Source organism: Nomascus leucogenys, chromosome 4 (genome assembly GCF_006542625.1).
Source record: "Nomascus leucogenys isolate Asia chromosome 4, Asia_NLE_v1, whole genome shotgun sequence".
NCBI lineage: Eukaryota > Metazoa > Chordata > Mammalia > Primates > Hylobatidae > Nomascus > Nomascus leucogenys.
In genome coordinates, this window is record NC_044384.1 from 48432249 (window position 1) to 48454472 (window position 22224).

General features: G+C 35.6%; 1 protein-coding gene across 1 annotated transcript in view; it reads right to left on the reverse strand.

Moving 5' to 3' along the window:
* DSG1 (desmoglein 1) overlaps positions 1 to 10591 on the reverse strand; it is a 35586-nt gene extending 24995 nt beyond the window's left edge. Inside the window, exons 1-4 of the mRNA XM_003261969.3 lie at positions 10332 to 10591; positions 1807 to 1842; positions 1418 to 1549; positions 79 to 234 (exon numbers count right to left, since the gene is read on the reverse strand). Of these exons, the coding sequence (XP_003262017.1) occupies positions 79 to 234; positions 1418 to 1549; positions 1807 to 1842; positions 10332 to 10379 (372 nt within the window). The 5' untranslated portion in view covers positions 10380 to 10591. The remainder of the gene's footprint in view (positions 1 to 78; positions 235 to 1417; positions 1550 to 1806; positions 1843 to 10331) is intronic.
* Positions 10592 to 22224: the final 11633 nt, after the last annotated feature.

The window sequence follows — 22224 nt, forward strand, 5'->3', positions numbered from 1 at the left end:
ATTAAGTAAGATCTGAGATTAAGAGCTTCTGAGAAGAATTTAAGCATGAACATATATATTGACATGAAGTCCACTTACAATGAAGAAAGGAGTGACCTCTCGATCAACTATGGATGTTATATTAATTTCACCAGTTTTCTGATTAATGACAAAGATCCCATATGGTGGCTGATCAATTCCTACTCCAGAGATGCGGTATGTAACTTGCTGGTTTGCAGCACAATCAGAGTGAATCTGCAGAAGGAACAAAAGTAAAAATATTACAGGGAGCAAATAGAGTTCTATATTTGATATATGACAGCTTTCTTGAGAGTTGTTGCGTGTGATGACCTTGTTATTTAGGAAATGTTGACAACGGAGAATTATTTTCCTAGATAAAATTAACAATTACAGCTATAATATTTTCAATGGTAACTGACAATGTAATCAAAGAAATTCATTTTCTACTTCTATCAAACAAGAAAAAAAGCAAAATATCACCCTACTATATCTAAGTCTATGCAATCATCATGCATGCCTTCATTCATTCAACAGTTAAAATTTGATCTAGTATTATTTGCAGGGTCTGTGCTTGCACTGGAGCAACAGAAGGAAACTCCTTGCCCTCTTAAGGAGTTTACCAATGTTGTCATTATGCAACTTTAATCTTCAGTTTGTTTTAAATGTAAAGTTTTCGAAGAAAGTAGATTTATTTAGGTGACAAGAGTTATCTGGGTTTGAGTGGAAGCTTGAATTCTGAAAATGGGAAGGGTGTGTTAGCAGAAAAGGAAGGAGACCACACAAATAAATGGTTATAGAAACCAGAACTCTTTCTTTGAAATAAAATATTGTTTGGCCATAAACAAATCTTAGTGGGGAGTATTTGTGAGTGTCTGTGTGGATGTATGTGTATATTTGTGTGTGTATCTGTGGACGTGTGTATCTGTATGTTCATTAATTTGTGGGGGGTGTTTCTGAGTGTGTGTGTATGCAGAAAGGAAGATATGGAAAAATGAATAGAAAAGGGGTATGAGAGAGGGCACCTTGTGAATGTTAATAAACAAACAAAAAAGTAGGAATGCAATTCTAATACATTGTGAGGCAGAAAGAGCACACATTGAAGTAATTCCTTTGAATGTGCTGAAAGCCAAATTCTTTATTAAAATAATGATCTTTTTTCATCTGGAGTTTGGGATAACACATGATCATGTGTATGCATTTCACCAATGAGGTGAGTCAACGTTTACCTGTTTCTCTGAGCACCTGCATTTCTTAATTTCTCCTTATGAGTTTCAGTTTTCATCATCTAGATGACTATAGTTCTGTTCTGTATTGTAGCTTCTCGGTGAGACATGTTCATGAAATATTTAACAGAGAGTTTCTTTTGAAACTTTATCCATTCTGATTTTCAATGTTATGCTTTGGAGTTGATACCTACTTTGGCGATTGGGTTCCTCTTTGAGTTGTCTTCACCTTCACGACAGGCTGCTGCGAACTTGATCCATTCACGTTTCTGCCTTCGGATTGAATGCCATTTGATGGTGCCATTTTTAGTGTTATAATCTCTTACCTTAAATTACAGCAATAAAGAAATGGCATATATTAATTTGAATTTGTAATTCAAATTCCACTGAGATTTTTGGAAGAGGGTATAATCTCAGAAATAGAGGATGCTTAATTGGGAAAATTGGTAATTTTGGTAATCTATTAATTTTAGCATTATATGAACTTGACTTATGAGAATACATTTTCTTCAGAAAATATATTGTTATTCTCAAATTATTTTCTTGTTTAAAAATTTGGAAAAATGGATTTGTTATATATTACCTGGATTCGGAATTCACTGTTAACTTCTACCACCACCTGTAAAAAATAAGATAATCACACTAGTTATTTTTTAATTAAATGCTTTAAAATTTATATTATCCATTTACTTTAAAAACAACATGAAATCATAGGCTTGTGAGTCATTAAAATTATTTTATCAGCCAAATAGCAGGTGGATTTGGTTTATGTCTTGGGTCTGACGATGATGCTAAGAATTTTTGTTTTTACCTTTCAATTTATTCTTCTTTTTATCACTATTATTTTGTACTTGTATTTCTCCTTAAATAAGAAATTTTCAACTTTTAATTGAATTTATTCAGAATTGCAAAGTATGAAAAACTTTATTTGTATAACTGATGTAAGAAAATTATAGTTTACATTTAAAAATACTAACAGTAGTCATTTAAAAATACAAAAAAGTTCTTTTTATAGTTAATTTTAATTGTACCATTAAAGAAAATATAAACTTAATGTCTCTAAGTATCTACTTTAAAAAAATTGCCACAATAGATAATTCAGAAAATAAGTATTTATGATCAATATGAAAAGTATAAAAAGATAATGTTCTTATTATGAGAATTACATATCCATTGTGTGTTTAATATTAATAATTATGATTGTTATTACTCTTATAATTTATTAAATAATAGCTAGGTATTAGGTTATGTATCTATGTAAATCTATGCACTTAATCTTTACAACAAATACATGTGGTCACCACTAATACTATCTCCATTTTACAGATGAGGAAACTGAGTCTTGGATATTAACTTATGGCTAAATATAATTCAATACAATTTAGCATAAATTTTCACTTGAGCTGTGGGTTTTGTAATAAAATATGAGAAAGCCTGTTCCCTCAAGTAAATTACTACTAAGAAAAACATGCTACAAAGAATTTATATTGCAACTTTAAGAACTCAAAAAATTCTGATTTTAAACTAACCTATTATCCTTGTGATTGGTGATATTTACATACAACAATAGTAATACAGCATGAAGAAAAACAAAGAAAAGTAAATGACCCAAATTTTAAAACATGTAACTGAAATGTTATCTGTAGAGCCCATCTTGGGTGCAGAACTGAAATGATGAAATGGCGGTCATGTAAATGCATGCTCCTTGCTACCTGTGAATTTATGAACACTTTTCCCTCTCTCTTGCTCGTGAGTGTGGGATGGGAGATGGGCATACCTTATTTGTCTGTTTGAAAGCCATTTCTTCATAGCTACAGAATTGTGCATGCATCTGTTATCTGTTATTACGCTTCCCTTACTACACTGGAGCGCCAGTGCTTGCTGTTTGTTTTGGAAAGCTATGCAGATGACTAAGAAATCTTTCCAGTTTTATGAAGCTGGGTCATTCTTTTTCCCATGAGAGACAGCTTGGGCAGAAGACCAAGTAGCTTTCGTCATACAGTCAGACTCTCAATTGGATTTGTAATCTAAAAACTGCCAAGTCTGCTTAAAAATGTCGTGGGTTGGTGTAAGCTTATTTTCTGTTGCTCAGAGTCTAGAATAAACTCTGATACAAAGTCACTCTTGGACTTTCAAAGGCAAAATAGTGAAATCTGACTCTTGATAGAGTTGGAAAATCTTCAACGTATTTCCTCAGTTCTCTGAACTTTAGTTTTCTCACTTGTAAAATGACAAGAGTAGACTAAATTTTATACAGGTAACTTTCCAGCTCTAATATTAAATGCCTGTGGGCAGTAGGAAAATATTGAAGTATTTAGACGTGGGAAGGGCATGATAAAATCGTGGTTTTAAAGCTTACTCTGACAACAATTGGTAGGACTAGTGGGAAGAGGCAGTGATTACAGACAGTGAGCAGTTGAGGGTCTCTGTATCAAAGCAGACTGGAGGTGAGTAGGAAGTATGCTGGAGCAGAGGCAGAGGGAATGGATGGGGAAAGATCAAGGCATACTGCAGCATAGCATTGGCAGCGCTTGAGAACAAATGGGATGGGGGTGTTCAAGAGAGGGAGGAAGCTCAGGGGATGGCAGTTTTAAACTGTGGGATTGGGAACAAGACAGTAATAGAATTTAGCAGATTAGAACACATGGAGTTTGCGATGCCAGATAATGCCTGGGTGAAGATGATCAGCAATTGGAAACATGTATCGAAAGTTGAGCAAAAGTTCAAGCCGCATATGCAGATTTGAGGTACATCTGCACAGGCAGGATAGTTGAAATCATGTGAGAATTTGAAATTCCTAAAGTAGAGGATGCAGTCAAGAATCAGCCTGCAATTGAGGATAAAACTGGGAGAATTCCTACATTTATAGAACTAGGAACAACGACAACAAACAAACAAAAAAAAAAAGAAAGGAGAGGGCCGGGCACTGTGGCTCACGCCTGTAATCCAGCACTTTGGGAGGCTGAGGTGGGTGGATCACGAGGTCAGGAGATTGAGACCATCCTGGCCAACATGGTGAAACCCCGTCTCCATTAAAAATACAAAAATTAGCTGGGCATGGTGGTGCGTGCCTGTAGTCCCAGCTACTTGGGAGGCTGAGGCAGGAGAATCAATTGAACCCGGGAGGCAGAGGTTGCAGTGAGTTGAGATTGCACTACTGCACTCCTGGGGACAGAGCAAGACTTTGTCTCAAAAAAAGAAAAAAAAAAAAAGGAAGGAGAGAAGGAGTGGTGAAAGAGAGGAGTGGCGAAAGAAACAATAGAAAAATATAATGCATTATAATGGAGGTCAGATGAAAAGGAAAATGGAAAGACAGATGGGGTTGAAAGAGATGAGGTAAAAAAGTTGAACAGAGTGAATTCTGAGGAAATCCTGAGGTTCTGAGGGACTTTCAAGAGAATATTTTTAGCTGGATGGAACATGCACTTGCTTGACAGCAAGGGATTAGGAAATAAGGGGAGGAGAGGAGGACATAAAGATGGTCACTTTTTCAAGATATTGGTGATAAAAGGGAACAGAGGGACAAGATAGTAGCATTTTTTGAGAGAGGGTAACCTAAGGATTTTTGAAAGTTAAGATAGAAGCTAGGAGGAGATTTTGATTTAAAAGAAGAGATGTTCAGCAGGAAGATTCTCATAGAAGTGTTGTGATGGGGAGAGCAGGAGAGAATGGGCAGAAAAAGAAAGGACCTCAAAGACAAAGGCAAGGAAAGATAGAGATTAAAATCAATCAATTAGGCAAGGGAAATTGGAAGACATTGTACTACATGACCTAGACTTTGTCCCTGGAGTAAGGGTGAGGTGGATGGAGATTAAAATCAATAAACTCGGGGAGGGAAATTGGAGGACACTCTCCTAAATGACCTAGACCTTGTCCCTGGAGTAAGGGTGAGGTTGTTTTCTGACAATTAGGGGAGAAGTTTGGATTCCCCAATGAGCTTGGAGTCTGTGCTATGGAGGCTGTGATGGAGATTTACCTAGAGATGAACACAGGGGTTGTCAGACTGACTGAGTATATCTGAGCTGTTTTGCCCAGTGGATAGGGACGTTGGGGTAAGTCATTAAATCAATCTGTGCCTCAGTTTCCTCAGCTGTATATGAGACTAAAAGTCCCCTCTAGTCCTAAAATTCTATGAAAACAGAAAATAATTCACCTGAAATGCATCCTCAATGAGTTTTCCCTTCGTTTCTGTTTTAGGAACCAATCCATTTATGTACTTTTTAAAAGCTACAGGAGACAAAATCGCAGGCTAATTTTAATAAATCCCCAATTACAGTAATTTTTAATGTTTTCCTTTTTAATATTGAAGTTCATGCTTCCTTGCACATAATAAAAATGGGTTTGAGAGTAACAAGCTATTTTTATTAAAAAAAATCTCTTGCATTTAATAATTGTGAGATGGTCTTCCAAGTCACTTTTTGCTGAGCGTTGAATCCTAACATAATTGTTACATTTTTGTTAAGCATTCAATTCTAATGTAATTGTTAACTTTTATATACATCGCGAGGATGCACTTGAAACAAAGCTAAAATATCACAATTTGCTTTACTTAAAAACCTCCTCTTATCTTTCCTTTGTACTGCTCTGACAAAGGGTATCAGTCTGAGGTTGACAACATCTCAATGGGTTGAATTCTCTAATTTATTCTTTTCGTTTGTGTATTTTACAAGTACATACTGAATGTGTATTATGAGGATCCAACACTAGATTAAGACTTTTAAAGGCCTAAAAATATTATAGTAAGTCTCAGATGAAATGCAAAATGAATTTAATACTACACCATTAAAATGTTGGGGAAATCCAGTATTATTATTTCTATGTTTAATAGCGTGATAATTTTTTGGAGTGTGTGGGGGAAGAGCTGTATAAACTATCCAAAAACTTCCCTGTGGTACCTCTGCTGTGTGTGATTAGACATCTTTTGAGCAATCTTGCACTGGTGCAAGGCACTATAAGGGATACAAAGGCAAATCAGACACAGAATCTGCCTTCAAATAACTTACAGTCCTGCAGTTTTGTGAGCAACAGGCAACCATTAATTTGTAGAGATATGATTTCTCATTAGACAAGTATGAAAAACTGTGCCCTATTCTCATAGACCAATTAAGAGCATGGATCAGCAGCCAATGGCATTTTAAAAAATTTGATCTGTCTAAGTCTATTGAAGGAATTTGCATATCAAGCATAATCAGCAAGGGTGGCATGACCCAGCACTGGGCAAGGGTGTTCCCTGAGTTGAGGGAGCATTATAAATCTAATTGCGATGCCTGGCAGAGCAGGCTTCCTGCTGATATGTTAGGCAATGTCTATTAGGACACAGGGATACTCAGCAACCATGTCTTTGATGAATGTGTTGTGGAGAAAGAGTTACCAGAAATTAAGTGCTCTGGGTATAGATAAGGTAATTTTCTAGATTGATGAGATTTGTTAAACAAGTGAATCTTATTCCTAGGGTCGGCCTTTCAGATTTAAGACAGTGCTTTAGTTTCTACTCTTTTCCTAAAACAGGGATGACAAAATATTTCTACTTTGTGGCAACTCAAACCAATTGAGCGATGATAAATTTGTACTCCTTGTTTCTGTAAAGGTGATAGAAGATGCTAATCCTAAATCTGCAGCGAAATAATAAAGCTTTTATGAACACCATAAAACTGTTAATGATGACACTTGAATGCAATTTGTAAGTTTCACTGAATACGTGAACAGAAATATTCCTTCCATTTTCTATAAAATATTTTACTGAAACACTGATCTCTGTACTACATATCACTATAATACACACTCAAGAAAGCACAAAGAGCCCTCTCTTTTGCTTGTCTTCTGTTTGGTCTGTACTAGTTTGTTAGTTCTTCTCTTGCTTTACGCATCTGTGAACACAATTATGGGGACTTAAGATGTCTTCACGTAAGTTTAGGAACTATGTAATGAAATGTGTATTATTTTCTGTGTATTTTAGCCTGAGTGCTGAAAGTACTCTTAAAAACTCCTGCTCATATTTTATAGAATTTCAGTTTAGTTCAAACTGTGGAGTTAGTTTATCAGGTGGTCAGAGGGTTGGAGTTTTTTTTGTTTTGAAATGAAATATTAACCCATAGAAAGAGGGGGAAAATGGTTAATATAATGAACCAAAATAATCAGATCATTCATGGTCATAGACAAAAGTCATTTTCTCTGTTCTTTGAGCTTGAGCTGCAGAAATTTACCTTTTTAGAAAAAGACATCTTCAGATTTGTATTGACTTAAATGGACTAACTGGACCTGGCAAAGTTGCAAGTAATTTTCAGAAATCATTAAAACCATAGAGATCCCGCTGGCTCTATTTTGCTTTCCAACAGTGACCATGCTGTACTTTTTACCATTGTCGTATACAGGCACACAGATTTCTTTGGTGCATAGGAAGCATTGTTCTCTGGTCTAGAGAAAACATATTCTAACTCCTTTCTCTACTCCATACACTGATTATATGGAAACCAAAAGAAGAAAGCAAAATAGATGCAGAATTAACAAAATGTGTTTGACTTGCAGTGTTATAGCAGGTGTAATCTCTTGTCTGTCCAGGAGACTTGTCAGAACAATAGAATAGTCATAGAGCAATCTTGATTGCTGTAAGAGCAGCTCCTCCAACTTTGTACTCCCTGATTCAATCCACTCATTTGAACAAGGTTCACAACCTTCAGATGCATTGGGCTGAATACACAGTATGCTTGCAAACAAATAGTTGCCCAGTTCTCAGGTAGATTTGCTTAAAAGTCACTACCAATTTAAATATCTCAAAGGCCTTAACAATTGTACAAATACACTTCCTAATGCAGAGTCCCACTTACTGACTTTGAGTAGAGATGAATATAAATAATTTACATAGATTTTTTTTCATTTTTTGGTGAAAGCATGCATTTATCATGAGACTCGGAGAAAGATAACTGAGGCCGGGCGCGGTGGCTCATGCTTGTAATCCCAGCACTTTGGGAGGCCGAGGCGGGCGGATCACGAGGTCAGGAGATTGAGACCATGATGAAACCCCGTCTCTACTAAAAATACAAAAAAAAATTAGCCGGGCGTGGTGGCGGGCGCCTGTAGTCCCAGCTACTCGGAGAGGCTGAGGCAGGAGAATGGCGTGAACCCGGGAGGCGGAGCTTGCAGTGAGCCGAGATTGCGCCACTGCACTCCAGCCTGGGCGACAGAGCGAGACTCTGTCTCAAAAAAAAAAAAAAAAAAAAGATAACTGAAATAATTTGCTATAGTGGTGGTTGTTTTATGAAGAAAAAAAGTATTTTAAAGAAAAATACAGATTAGGAAATTCCAAAGGACAATTACCAAAATTATCCCATGTGGTAAAATCAGTACTTAAAATAAATTTTGATCTTCCAAACCTTAGAAAGTGAAATGTTTTCAAAAAAAAGCTATGATGTCAACATGAAAATGAAACATTGTAATTCATTATAGTGTAAGTTCTTTGAGAAAAAATTTTCATAAGGCATGTGGGAGACTTGTGATTAATTTCAATATAAAATAAGGTAACATCCTCTTCCCCCATTCCCAAAAAAACCCCCATAAACCAACAAAAAAACAATCTAGGCACAGCTAGGGAAAGTTCAATAAAGATATACGATTTTGATGATGATACATTTTATTGAAGAATGACTAAATAGGAAGTGGCTGTTTAAAGAAATTTGATATTCCATAATTAATTTGAAATAAATAAATCAAGAAATAAGGCACATCTTAGAGATTCTATGAAAGTTAGTGTACACCTATCTGAACAAGCTGATCAACTAAAACTATAATAGCTCTTAATGGATCAAATTTATTTGAAATTTTAAGTAAAAGTACTTGATTACTGACAATATGAAACTCTCATATTTCAGATGACATACTGTATAATGCTCATTGATCCCTACCAAATCCAAAGTAATGAAATCAACTGATCCTAAATATCCACTGAAAAGAGCATGGGATAGGACTAATGTCTGAAGGAAAGCTTGGAACAAAAGCCACCAGCTTACTGATGCTCATTTGTAACTAAATCCACCGATTATGTCCCGCCTTAGTTAATAAAACTGAATTCAAACTAACCAGCATACTTTGAATCAAAGATCTAACTTATTATACCAACCCAACATTCCAGTTCAAAAATTAAGCAAGTAGAAACGAATGTGAACCACAGCACTATATATCCTGCCAAGCTGGAGGGCAAATTACTTGGCACCTGCCTTTTTGAATTACATTAACCTTACTGTGAGAGAGATTACAATTTTCAAATTTTCACTCAAAGTGAAATTGACATAATACATTAGTGGTGCACTTAGTATTATCTCTACAACGAGAAAACTAATTACATGTAAGGGGGCAATGATAAAGTATTTCATTACATTCATCTGACCATCAAGTGCACAACTTTTATATCACAGTCATCACTGACATTCCAGTAGTAAAATTGAGTGTAATAATAATTATACTTACTCTTTAATTATAGCCACTTCTTCACTTAATATGTCATTTATAAACCTCCTATACTGCCATTTTTTGAAATTAAATGTTTTAAATAAAATCATAGTTGAACAGTATGGGGCTTTTTATAGTAGTGATACAGATTCTAACCAAATATGCAACTGATGAGTTTATTTGGATAGCGAGACCAGCCACAAACTGCTATGATTTTAAATTATGTGGTGCTATTTTTATGTTTTAAAAATTAGAGCAATTCCACCAACAAACATACAAAAAATAAAAAAAAATAGGGTAAAAATCCAGACACACTTGTGATATTTAGTTTAAAAGCCCTCTTGCAAAAGAGATTTTGAACCACAAAGTGCTACTAACTAGCGTTAGGAATTTCCTAAATTCAATCTTTTCCCAGCATGACTTAGCAATGACTTCAATGTCAGAGATGTAATACAATGAGTTGACACTAATGCATTAACATGATCTTGAGTCTTCAATTAAAGAGAGAAATGCTACTGAAAAATCTAGTTTATAAAATCATCTTGTCATTAATATACATTTTTAATGGGTTTAGGTTAGAAATGATGCCTACTAACATTTTCTAAAAAGTTTTCACTTGTTTACAATGAGCACGATTATGAAGGACTTTTACCAGAATCCACTCACCAGAAAAATGAACAGCACTGCAGCTACTCTGAAGAAACTCCAGTCCATTTCTGCTGGATTATCTTACATCCAAGACCAAGGGAGTTTTGTTTGTTCTTCTCTGTTCTTTTTCTTTCTCCCGCTCAGCTGGTGTCTGATTAAAATAATTTCTCAGTAGATGTTCTTACATGCAGGCTTTGAGGTGTTTCTGCCTTCCTCTGGGAGAAGGACTGAAGGTACGTATAACCAGTCTGGATCCCCACCCTAAAAACTTGGGCTGGTCTCACTGAAATGCTTGACAAGATCATCATTGCTCCCAGGTAAAAACTTGGGGACACACCCTTCTTCTAGCTGAAAGGCGACTCTTGATGGGGCAAGGAAGATTCACTCCTTTACTGAATGTTTTCAGTGGCAGGCTCTTAAAGTGAACAGAAATACTGAGGGTTATACAGGTGATGGGGGCTTCTCACCCCATGCTTTCTTTACAGGTGGTTTAGTTTCTCCCCATATTAAACAGGCAGGTATAACTTGAATGCTCATCTTATTCATTCGATTATCTGTTTGTAGCCAAACCCTCAGGTCATAGTAGAAAATTACAAACTTTCCATTTTAGTAGATGTTGGGAAAGTTTCAGTTATTTTCACTTGTTAAGAGGCAGAAAATTTGCTGATGCCAGAGTGAGGTTTTTTTAAAGTTATTAATTCAAACAAGTAAAACCATGATACTTACAATTATTAGATCCTCTGCATAAGTCACAATTCCCATTAACTGACCAGCCTTCAGCCTAAGGAATCCTCCATTTTCCCTCTAAAGAAATTATTTTCTCTCCCTAATTATTTTTCTTTCTTTATGATTCTTTTTTTAAATGCAACAAAATAAAAATTTAAATATTACTAAACTTAATTAAGGGTGAATAGTGAGAACCACCAATTAAAATCCTGATAATAACTTTAAAAATGAGATTCGGTGCCTGAAATACTAATGGAAACACAGAAAGCTGCTCAGCAGGTGAGGTGGCTTAAAAGTCAATGACAATTCCTAAGCACGGAGCCAAGAATCTGTACAGTGAGCCAATTAGAGCATAGGGAATACACTGAAGAAATGGCTGCCTACACATGTAGATGGGAAACTGAACGCAGCCCTGAGGTTTGTGAAAATAAATAGCAACCTTCACAGGGCAGCATTTGGACATATTTTTGGACTCTCTTCTCTTCCCCTGGCAATGTCTAGTATAAATATTGTGAGTGGCAGGAAGCTCATAGACACTGGATGCCCTCAGAGTTTGAAACGGCTACTTGGAACAAGAGACCTATCTGATAAGATGTTGATTATGGTCAAAAATATACTCAAAATGTCTCCAAAAGGAAGAAAATCTCTGAGGGTCAGAGGGTCTACAGAAGGCTGTCATTTCACTACAGATTTGTGGCAAAGAAGATATGTGGTTTGAATTTTCATACTATCCATCATACAGTGTAGAGGGGAGGAGATAGGCTGCCCATGTTTATTTGCAGTGAATAAGAATGCTTATGATTGTAAAGGCAGATGTAAATAAATAAAATGTAGAAAGATGGGCTGGCCAATTTTCTCTAATGAGAAATGTCAAGTAAAATAGACTGTATCAACCTATGACTTAGTCTGAGCAATATACTAGTATCATGTTGTTTGACCATGAATAACAGAAGACTCACCGGGCACCAGAGACAACTGCACCTACTCTTGCAGCTTTCCAGTGGCAAGTCAATGTTTTATGTACCTTGCATTCTGGGCATGATGCTAGGGCAGGCATGGGGGCCTCCTTCATCCATTAAATTACATTTCCTTAAACCTAACCCTGGCTCCACCCCAACTCAATGCCTTGCTCTAACAATCCTATCTGACTAGGGGATTCATAAAGCAGCAACCTCTCAAACATCTTTCTGGAGAGGAGGTGTGGTAGAACTCCAACACTGCAGAGCAGCGTCTGTCTTGGCAGTCACATGAGAGCCAATATGATCTTAAACACAGTGGGAGAGGGAAATTATTAATCACTTTCTCTCCTTTGCCTCCTTCCCTGCCTTTTTCTCTTTTCTTACTCATTTTAATGTGCTCGGAACAGTGCTATCCAGTAGAACTTTCTGCAATACGAAAATGTTCTCTATCTATGCTGTCAGATATGGTAGCCACTTATAATATGTGACTACTGAGGATTTAAAATATGGTTATGACTAAGGAAGAGAATATTTAACTTTGCTTAATTTAAATTTAAATAACCACATGTGGCTAGTGGCTACCAAATCGGACAGTGCAGACATCATTGCTTTTGTTGTCTATCTTCTCTCTTACTCCAAGCCTTAACTTCTGGTTTTTACAAACTCAGCTCTCTCAATCTACCCTATGCCTTTTCTTAATTGAGAGCTCCACCATTGTTCCAACTTTCAATGAGCACATTTAATTAGTTTTCCTTCATGTACTCTTATCTCAGTTGGTCCTGTCCCTTTTCCTGACTTAGTGGTCCTCTTTCCTAACGCCAATGACTTAAGATAATTTAAAACATAGGCAACACAAACCGTTTCATTTCTGTATTCACATTGTTTTCAATTCTTTCTTCCAGCAACCTCATCTGTAACCTCACATCACACTGTTGCTTCTTCTCTCCCATCTCAGTGAACTCCTTTTCTTTACTCTGAACATTGTTTAGTATGTGTATCTGCACGCACATAGCAACAGTTCTCATTTCATAAAAATTTTAGGAAATTTGGGGTGATTTTTCTGTTTGGAATTTCCCTGGTGAGCTGACAAAGGTTTCCATAGGGACTAAACTTCTCTAGAGAAGAGGATTTTCCTCTTTTTCATAAGGCATTGCAAACTCCAGAATGTAACGTGTTTGTATTTCTACATTTGTTATTAGCTTGAAATATTGCAATATCCTTTAAGAAAACAAAATAATCAGCCTCTAAAAAAATAATTTTGAAAAACAAAATAATCCTCACATTTAACTAAAGGTAACACATTTTATTGATCTAGAAGTTCTCAAGCCTAATAACAGTAACTGTTTTATCCACCTTCATTTACATAGCATCCATAGCATGGACTCATATTTCAGAGAAATTCTTTGGAATGTGCTTTTTTTTTCCCTTTTAGCAATAAAGTATTTTTAAATTGATATGTAATAGCTGTACATATTTTTGGGGTGCATGTGATGTTTGCATACCTGTATGCAATGTTATAATGATTAAATCAGGGCAACTGTGACATCCGTCACCTTAAACGTTTATTTCTTTGTGTTGGGAAATTCTTCTCTTGTAGCTATATTGAAATTTACAATAAATTATTGTTAACTATGTTTTAATGTTATATGTGAACCTCTAGTTTTATATGTGTCTAAATTATCCTAATGAACTCTACAAATTGTTTAAAAAATAGGTGAAAGATGAAAAACTTAAAACTGGAGGAGAAATTGAAGTAAATATGTTAGGCATTATATAAATAAAAATTTTCTGTTTGCCTCTATACTGTATTAATATTACCATGAGATATATTGATTGTAGATCTTGTTCACATTGTTTAAAATTAAACTATTCCTCAAAGAGTCAGTGTCATACCCACATACATCTGGGAGATGGGGGCTACATTTTAGATTAAAAGATACTTTTCTTTTTAATATATAACAGTCACAGCAATGTCTGGTTGGTAAGTGGATTTTTGGTTTGGACAAAAGAGCTATAGAAGTAATTTTGGGATATCTAATATCTGGGAAAATTTAAATAGGAACTGTAGAAAATTATGATATATTTTATCAGGTTATATTATATTATGTCTTTTTTTTTTTTTTTTGAGATGCATCTAGCTCTCTTGCCCAGGCTGGAGTGCAGTAGCGTGATCTCAGCTCACTGCAACCTCTGTCTCCCAGAACAAGCAATTCTTGTGCCTCAGCCTCCTGAGTAGCTGGGTCTACAGGTGTGAGCCACCACACCCAGCTAATTTTTTGTAGTTTTAGTAGAGTTGGGGTTTCACCATGTTGCCAGGCTGATCTTGAACTCCTGACCTCAAGCGTTCTACCCTCCTCGGCCTCCCAAAGTGCTTGGATTACAGGTGTGAGCCACCGTGCCCGGCCATATTATGTCTATTTTTAAAGATATGTGAATTACGTTAGGAGTGAAATGTCATGATGATGGAAATTTTCTTCATGATAATTCAGCAATGAAACAGATAAAATAAATATGGCAAAATATTAACAACTGTTAAATCTAAATGATAGTATATGGTTTTCTTTGTTTTATGTATATTTGAAAATTTTCCTAATAAAAGTAAAAATAATGAACTTAAGTAGATGTCAGCAAATTATTGCCATGGGTCAAATAGGGTCCACTGTGTGGTTTTTGTTCTTTTTTAGTTGAACACATCCATAGTCATTTGCATATAAATTGTGGCTCCTTTCATTCTACAACAGCAAGGCTAAGAAGTTATGACAGAGACCATGTTGGCATAGAAAGCCTAAAATAATTACTTCTCTTGCCCTTTACAGAAAATGTTTGACAATCCCTTGACTAGATGAATAGATTATAGCTTGCAGTATGAAATATGACTTATGAGTAGATTAGTTGATTTTAGCAGAAGTCACAAAATTGATCTCAAGGATGTGAACAGAAATCATGATGACTGAAAGTAGCCATTAAAATTTAAAAAACTAGGCCGAGCATGGTGGCTTATGGCTGTAATCCCAGCACTTTGGGAGGCCGAGGGGGGCGGATAACTTGAGGTCAGAAGTTTGAGAGCAGCCTGGCCAATGTGGTGAAACCCTGTCTCTACTAAAAAATACAAAAATTAGTTACGCGTGGTGGCAGACACCTGTAATCCCAGCTACTCGGGAGGCTGAAGCAAGAGAATTGCTTGAACTCAGGAGGGGGAGGTTACAGTGAGCTGGGATGGTGCCACTGCACTACAGCTTGGGCAACAGAGCGAGACTTCACCTCAAATTAAAAAAAATAATAATAAGTAAATAAAAAACTAATCACTGAGAAAAAGATATTTATAATAAAATTGTATTTTTAGTTTTATATGCTTAGAGAGATTTTGTTTATAATTGACCAAAATAATCCACAGCCTAACTCTTCTTCCTTTTTTTTTAAACCAGATCTAAGGGAAATCTTAATTATTTTTCTCTAGTAAATTCTAGAACAGGAATTCAACAGCATCACATCTTTATATGCTTTTCTCTATATAGAAACAATGTTTATGAACAAGGGAAAATCTCAAAAGATTTTGAGAACTGTGAACTCTCTCTAATATAATATGTAAGTATTTTATGATGAAATAAGAATAGTGAAAGAGGCTAAGCTATTATTGCTTGTGCTTTAAAAAAGTTAAAAATATATGATAATTCTGAGTATTGCTACATGTTCATCACTGCAGTAGGCACTGTGTTCAAAACAATTTTGAACTCTGCTCTTAAGGAGCTTACCTTGTAGCTGCAAACACACTGACACAGAAGTAATACTACTTCCTTCTGGAAGACTGTTCTACTCATACACCTACGTGGGTTAGCCACAGTCCCACTGTAGTGTTTGGATTTCATGTGCAACTTCAGGCTATTTTTTTTTTTTTTTTTTTTTTACTTGTAATACGTTATCACCAGGCCAGTTCTACGGCATTTATTTCTTTGACCTACTATGTTCCTTGCACTATATTAGGGACTGAGGTTACAAAGATGAATAGAATATGGTTCTTGCCCTCATGTGGCTCCAGGCTGTGGAATGGGGAAAACATATTTTTTTTCCACTTGCTGAACAGAAGCATGCATAAGATGCTTTGGGAATCCATAGCCCAGTTTTATTGGAGGTGACATGAGAGAAATCTTATAATGTTAATGGCTACACATTTGTGGCATAATAGAACTGATTGCTGAAATACTTAATTTCTTTCTTTCTTTGTAGCTTACCTAAATCTCTCATCTTATACTTTAAATTTTATAGTGTTTAATTGAATGCAGCCATAGTTAATTGCTTCTATTGTCTGCACTTTGCCTTTCGGTCTTCATTTCTGTTCTCATGGTTTCTCTCCAGGCCCCCCTTACCTGGCATTGCTGTGCATACTTCTAATTACACATTTTGTATCAAAACTCTTCATTTTAATCCATCTTATATTTATTTTCCAGAATAGTGTTTCTAAAACATTGCTTTCTTTATGTCATGCCTCTTCTCAAGAAAGTGCTGTAGGCTGGGCGCAGTAGCTAATGCCTGTAATCCCACCACTTCGGGAAGCCAAGGCAGGAGGACGGCTTGAGCCTGGGAGTTCAAGACAAGCCTGGGCAACATGGAGAAAGCCTGTCTCTACAAACAAATGCAAAAATTAGCTGGGTGTGGTGGTGCACACCTGTAGTCCCAGCTACTTAGGAGGCTCAGGTGGGAGGATTGCTTGAGGTCAGGAGGCAGAGGATGTACTGAGCCAAGATCATGCCACCACACTGCAGCTTGGGTCACATTGAGACCCTGTCAAAAAAAAAAAAAAAGGTAAAGAAAAGAAAAGAAAATGCAATAACTCCATATTTCCTCTCAGATGAAAATGACTTCATATTGTAAAAACCTTATGGCAAATGTATGTCTCCAGGTTATTTATTGTTTATGATGGAAACAAAATGCCATCACCCTCATGGTCTTCAGATTTTCCCACCATTGCCTTTCATTTTTGAAGACCCGGCTTTTGATAGTGATGATACTAATATGAAAGGTAACAGTCGTGATTGATGTTTGTCCAGGATAGCTTCCATTTAGGGGTATGTGTATAGCCCATGGGCATGTAAGCAGCTTACTTTATCATTTTCAGAAACTGCTTTTTGACTGCAGTTTTAAAAATTCAATTGCACCAATGTTTCTTGACCCTGGTAGGGACTGTGCTAGTTGCCAGGATAATTAATTTTTTTTTTAAATTTTACTTTAAGTTCTGGGATACCTGTGCAGAACGTGCAGGTTTGTTACATAGTTAGAATGGCGATCATTAAAAAGTCAGGAAACAACAGATGCTGGAGAGGATGTGGAGAAATAGGAATACTTTTACCCTGTTGGGGGGAGTGTAAATTAGTTCAACCATTGTGGAAGACAGTGTGGCAATTCCTCAAAGATCTAGAACGAGAAATACCATTTGACCCAGCAATCTCATTACTGGGTATATATCCAAAGGGTTATAAATCATTCTACTATAAAGACACAGGAACAGGTATGCTTATTGCAGCACTGTTCACAATAGCAAAGACTTGGTACCAACCCAAATGCCTATCAATGATAGACTGGATAAAGAAAATGTGGCACATATACACCATAGACTACTATGCAGCCATAAAAAGGGATGAGTTCATGTCCTTTGCAGGCACATGGATAAAGCTGGAAAGCATCATTCTCAGCAAGCCAGGAGAAATTTTTAAAAAATAGATACTAGAAATTCCAAAGTTTAAGAAGGCTATCATCTTGACTGGATCTCAAAGGTGTGATGAGGCAGGCTTGTTCCTTTTACCAAGCACACTGACATATATGGTATAGGAAAGATCTATAGTGTTTTATGAGCCCCTGAAAAAGGGAAATAATTTTCCCATTAAAGAAATTTGAGAGCACTTCATGGAAGAGGTAGATTTTGAAATTTTTGGGATGAATACATTCACAACAAATAAAGATGCGGATGGGAAAGAAGACAGAAAGAAATACCTATTTTTAAGGCCCAAAAGGAGTTTGTATTGGACTAAGTGTCTCACTTGTGAGAGTTAGCAGGGCTGATAATAGAACCGAATGAAAGCAGAATGTGACTGACTTTGAATGTTCTGCTGAGAAATTTGGACTATATTCAGTGGTAGAGAGAGAACCAGCGTGGGATTTTGAGCAAGGTATTGACCCTAAAGTTGTGTTTTTGGAGTTTGTCCTGGAAGCTCTGTAATGAGTAGGTAGGCAAGAGACACTACAGGGAGAAAGATGAATTTAGAGGCTACCATAATAGTTTAGGTAAAGGACCGGAAATAGTGTGGTTTCAATGGGAAGGGGAAGAGATGGGAGCATGATGAAGTTAAAATAGATAGTACTAGATGGCAGTTTCAAAGTGGGTGGAGGAATAGGGTGATTGAGGCTCAGGGGAAACACTTTCCTTCTTTTGAAATGAGGTGCAAAGGGAAGACACTTATCCTATTAATAACAAAAAAAGAATCTGTTAGGGGTTTTTGTGGAAGAACTGATCAGTTTTTAACATTTTGTTTGTTTGTTTGTGTTTTGTTTTTCCCTATTTTTGCTTAAAAATTCAAACCTTCATCCAGATTTACAATATGTTAACATTTTGCCCTATTAGCTCTTTCTATGTATAAACACATCTTTTGCTGAATAATTTAAAAGTGAGTTGTAGATATTGTGCCACTTAATTACTACAGCATATACCTTATAATAATAAAGACTTTTGCTACATAATCATAGTTTTAGTGTCTTTGTTGCAAAAAGTACTAAAAATTGATGCTGATGAGCTATTTGGCATGCTGAATGAAAAAGAATACATGAGTCCATAGTGTTCCTCAAAAGGGTGGCGGTGGTGATGAAGAGTAAACTTTTCTTTAGGGAAGATTGCTAGTAAATAGAGAAGAAAATGATAGAAGTAGAAAATTGAGATATTGCACCCAGCAACATAAATAATGGATTCAGACAAAGACCATCAATGGGTATTTATACTATTGAGTAAAAGTGTTAGAAAATTAGGAGTTTACATGGTCTCCAAGTATCTCACCATCTTACTGATGGATAAAACCCAGTATTGTTAATAATGAGACAAACTGACAATAGGTACCTCCTCATGACGTAATGAAAACTATACAATGTCACACACAGTATTCTTGCCCAAAATATTTAACCTGAATTTGCAAAAGAGGAGACAATCCAAAAAACATCGATTTTAGAATTTCTAATAAAAATAAGCTGGATCTTTCAAAAATGTCATTGTTTATGACATACAAAATGTAATAGGGGATTGTACTAGACTAAAAGAGACAAAAGAGACAACTAAAGCATGCGGGGCTTAAAACCTAGATAATGGGTTGATAGGTACAGCAAACCACCATGGCACATGTATACCTATGTAACAAATCTGCATGTTCTGCACATGTATCCCAGAACTTAAAAAAAAACTAAACTAAACTAAACTAAATACGACGTTCAATAATTGGATCATAGACCATCCACCAACAATAAAGAATAGCAATAAAGGACATTTTATGGGACAAGGGACAATTTAAAGTTTTGATTTTAGGCATTTTAAACTCTAGAAAAAAATCAAGTTTTCTAATGTTCATTTCTCTTAATATTTTTAATGTCATTGGTCTATGTGTCTGTTTTTTTACCAGTACCATGCCATTTTTGTTTTTGAACCAATACCATGCCATTTTGGTTACTGTAGCCTTATAGTATAGTTTGAAGCTGGGTAATGTGATGTCTCCAACCTTGTTCTTTTTGCTTAGGATTGCTTTGGCTATTTGGGCTCTTTTTTGGTTTCACATGAATTTTAGAATAGTTTTTTTCTAGTTCTGTGAAAAATGACATTGGTAGCTCCATAGGAATAGTATTGAATCTGTGGATTGCTTTGGGCAGTATGGCCATTTTAGCAATATTGATTCTTTGAATCCATGAACATGAAATGGTTTTTCATTTATGTCATCTGTAACTTCTTAAGTAGTGTTTTGTAGTTCTCCTTGTAGATATCTTTTACCTCCTTGGTTAGATGTATTCCTAGGTATTTTATTTTCTTGTGTGGCTATTATGAATCAGATTGCATTCTTGACTTGGCTCTCAGCTTGAATGTTATTGGTGTATAAAAAATGCTGCTGACTTTTGTACATTGGTTTTGTATCTTGAAACTTTACTAAAATAATATATCAGTTCCAAGAGACTTCTGGCATGGAGTCTTTAGGGTTTTCTAAATACACGGTTATATTCTCAGTGAAGAGAGAGAGTTTGACTTCCTCTTTTCCTGTTTGGATGAGGGAAATTAAAAAAAAATGAGACAACTAAATATGTAGATTGCAAATATATGGTGAAGAGGTAATTGTTATAAATATTTTTGCATCAGGTGAAATAGCATAACATGCTAAAAAAAAACCCACAGGCAAAGTAGATAGGACAAGAGGTTTTAATTTATATCTTTAGTCATTGACAGATTATAAAAAATGATTCTGCAAACAAATTAGACAAAGACAACAAACACAAAATGCAACACAACAACAAGCCAAATGGAATAATCATATTCACTAATATAATTGCTAATGTTTGAAATAATACACTGATGTATCAATTTGGGGAGCACAGTAAAAGAATAAGTCATGACCAATTGAAATTCTTTCTAAAAATGCAAGGCGGTTTAATGTTTAAAAAGATCTATTACAGTAATTAATCATTATAATAACTCAAATTAAAAAATAACTTCTATGCATGTTTTGAAAAGCTTGATATAATTCATCATTTGTTTTTAAATGGAAAAACAAATATAAAAAAGGATGGTTTCTCACTTAATAAAAATGATGTATTATACAAAAATTTATTATTCCTAGTGTCCAAATGGTAAACACAGTCTTACTAAAATCAGGGGAAAAATAATCTCACTATTACATTCTTAATGTTTTCTAGATGTAATAGCCAAAGGAAAATATTGGAAAGGAGTAAATATTATTAATAGACCACAAATTTGTCTACATAGGAATTCCAAGAGAATCAATTATAACTTGTAAGACACATGAAAATTTAATTAAGAATGTTGAGTACATAATTAATAAAATTCAATAATCTAATTATCAGTTACACAATATAATGAAATAAATATGTCCCATTTCAAGCGGCAACTGTAAGTATAAACGATCTTATAAAGAAGCTGAGAAGAAATGTGTAGCACCTACCTGCCTGACAAAAACCTCAGACTTTCGCAAGAGACACAAAGAAGTAATGAATCAATAGAAAGGTGCTCTTGTTTTTGTACAGAAAGAGGCAATATCATAAAAAGACCTCCAAGTCTTTTGTGTGTGTGAAATTTGTCAAAATGATTTCATATTTCATATGGAACAACAAATAATCAAGAATAGAAATGAACATTCTGGAAAAGAATAGTAATTAGTAAAGTCATGTCTGACAAGTTACTAAACATTGTGATACTATAGTTATTCATGCAATTTGGAACTGGGAAATGAATACAGTATTAAGGAAATTAGAGATCCAGAAATAAACTTAATAGAGGAGTTAACAAAAGATCTCTAGTCTGAAATAAAGATGGCTTTTCAAATCACTGAGCAAAATGTACATAACTCAAAAGATGGTGTTGAGCATGTGGCTAGCCACTTAGAACAAAATCAACCTACTTCTTATGCCAGAAAAATTTCCAGATGGAAAAAAGATTTAAATGTAGAAGAAACTAATAGTAGGGAAAAAATAACTGAGTAAAAATGGAAGTACCGGCCGGGCGCGGTGGCTCACGCCTGTAATCCCAGCACTTTGGGAGGCTGAGGCGGGTGGATCACGAGGTCAGGAAATCGAGACCATCCTGGCTAACACGGTGAAACCTCGTCTCTACTAAAAATACAAAAAAATTAGCCAGGCGTGGCGGCGCCTGTAGTCCCAGCTACTCGGGAGGCTGAGGCAGGAGAATGGCGTGAACCCGGGAGGCGGAGCTTGCAGTGAGCCAAGATCGCGCTACTGCACTCCAGCCTGGGCGACAGAGAGAGACTCCGTCTCAAAAAAAAAAAAAAAAAAAATGGAAGTACCTTGAAGTGGGGAATGTCTATCTAAATCCAGGACCAATAAGGGATTGACACATTTAGCAACATAAAAATTAAAATGTCCATATGATAAGCATAAGCAAAACAAAAAAAGTGGCAAGGTAGAAAAAAAGGTTTTTTACATATATAACAAACAAAGGTCTAGTTTCCAAAATATAT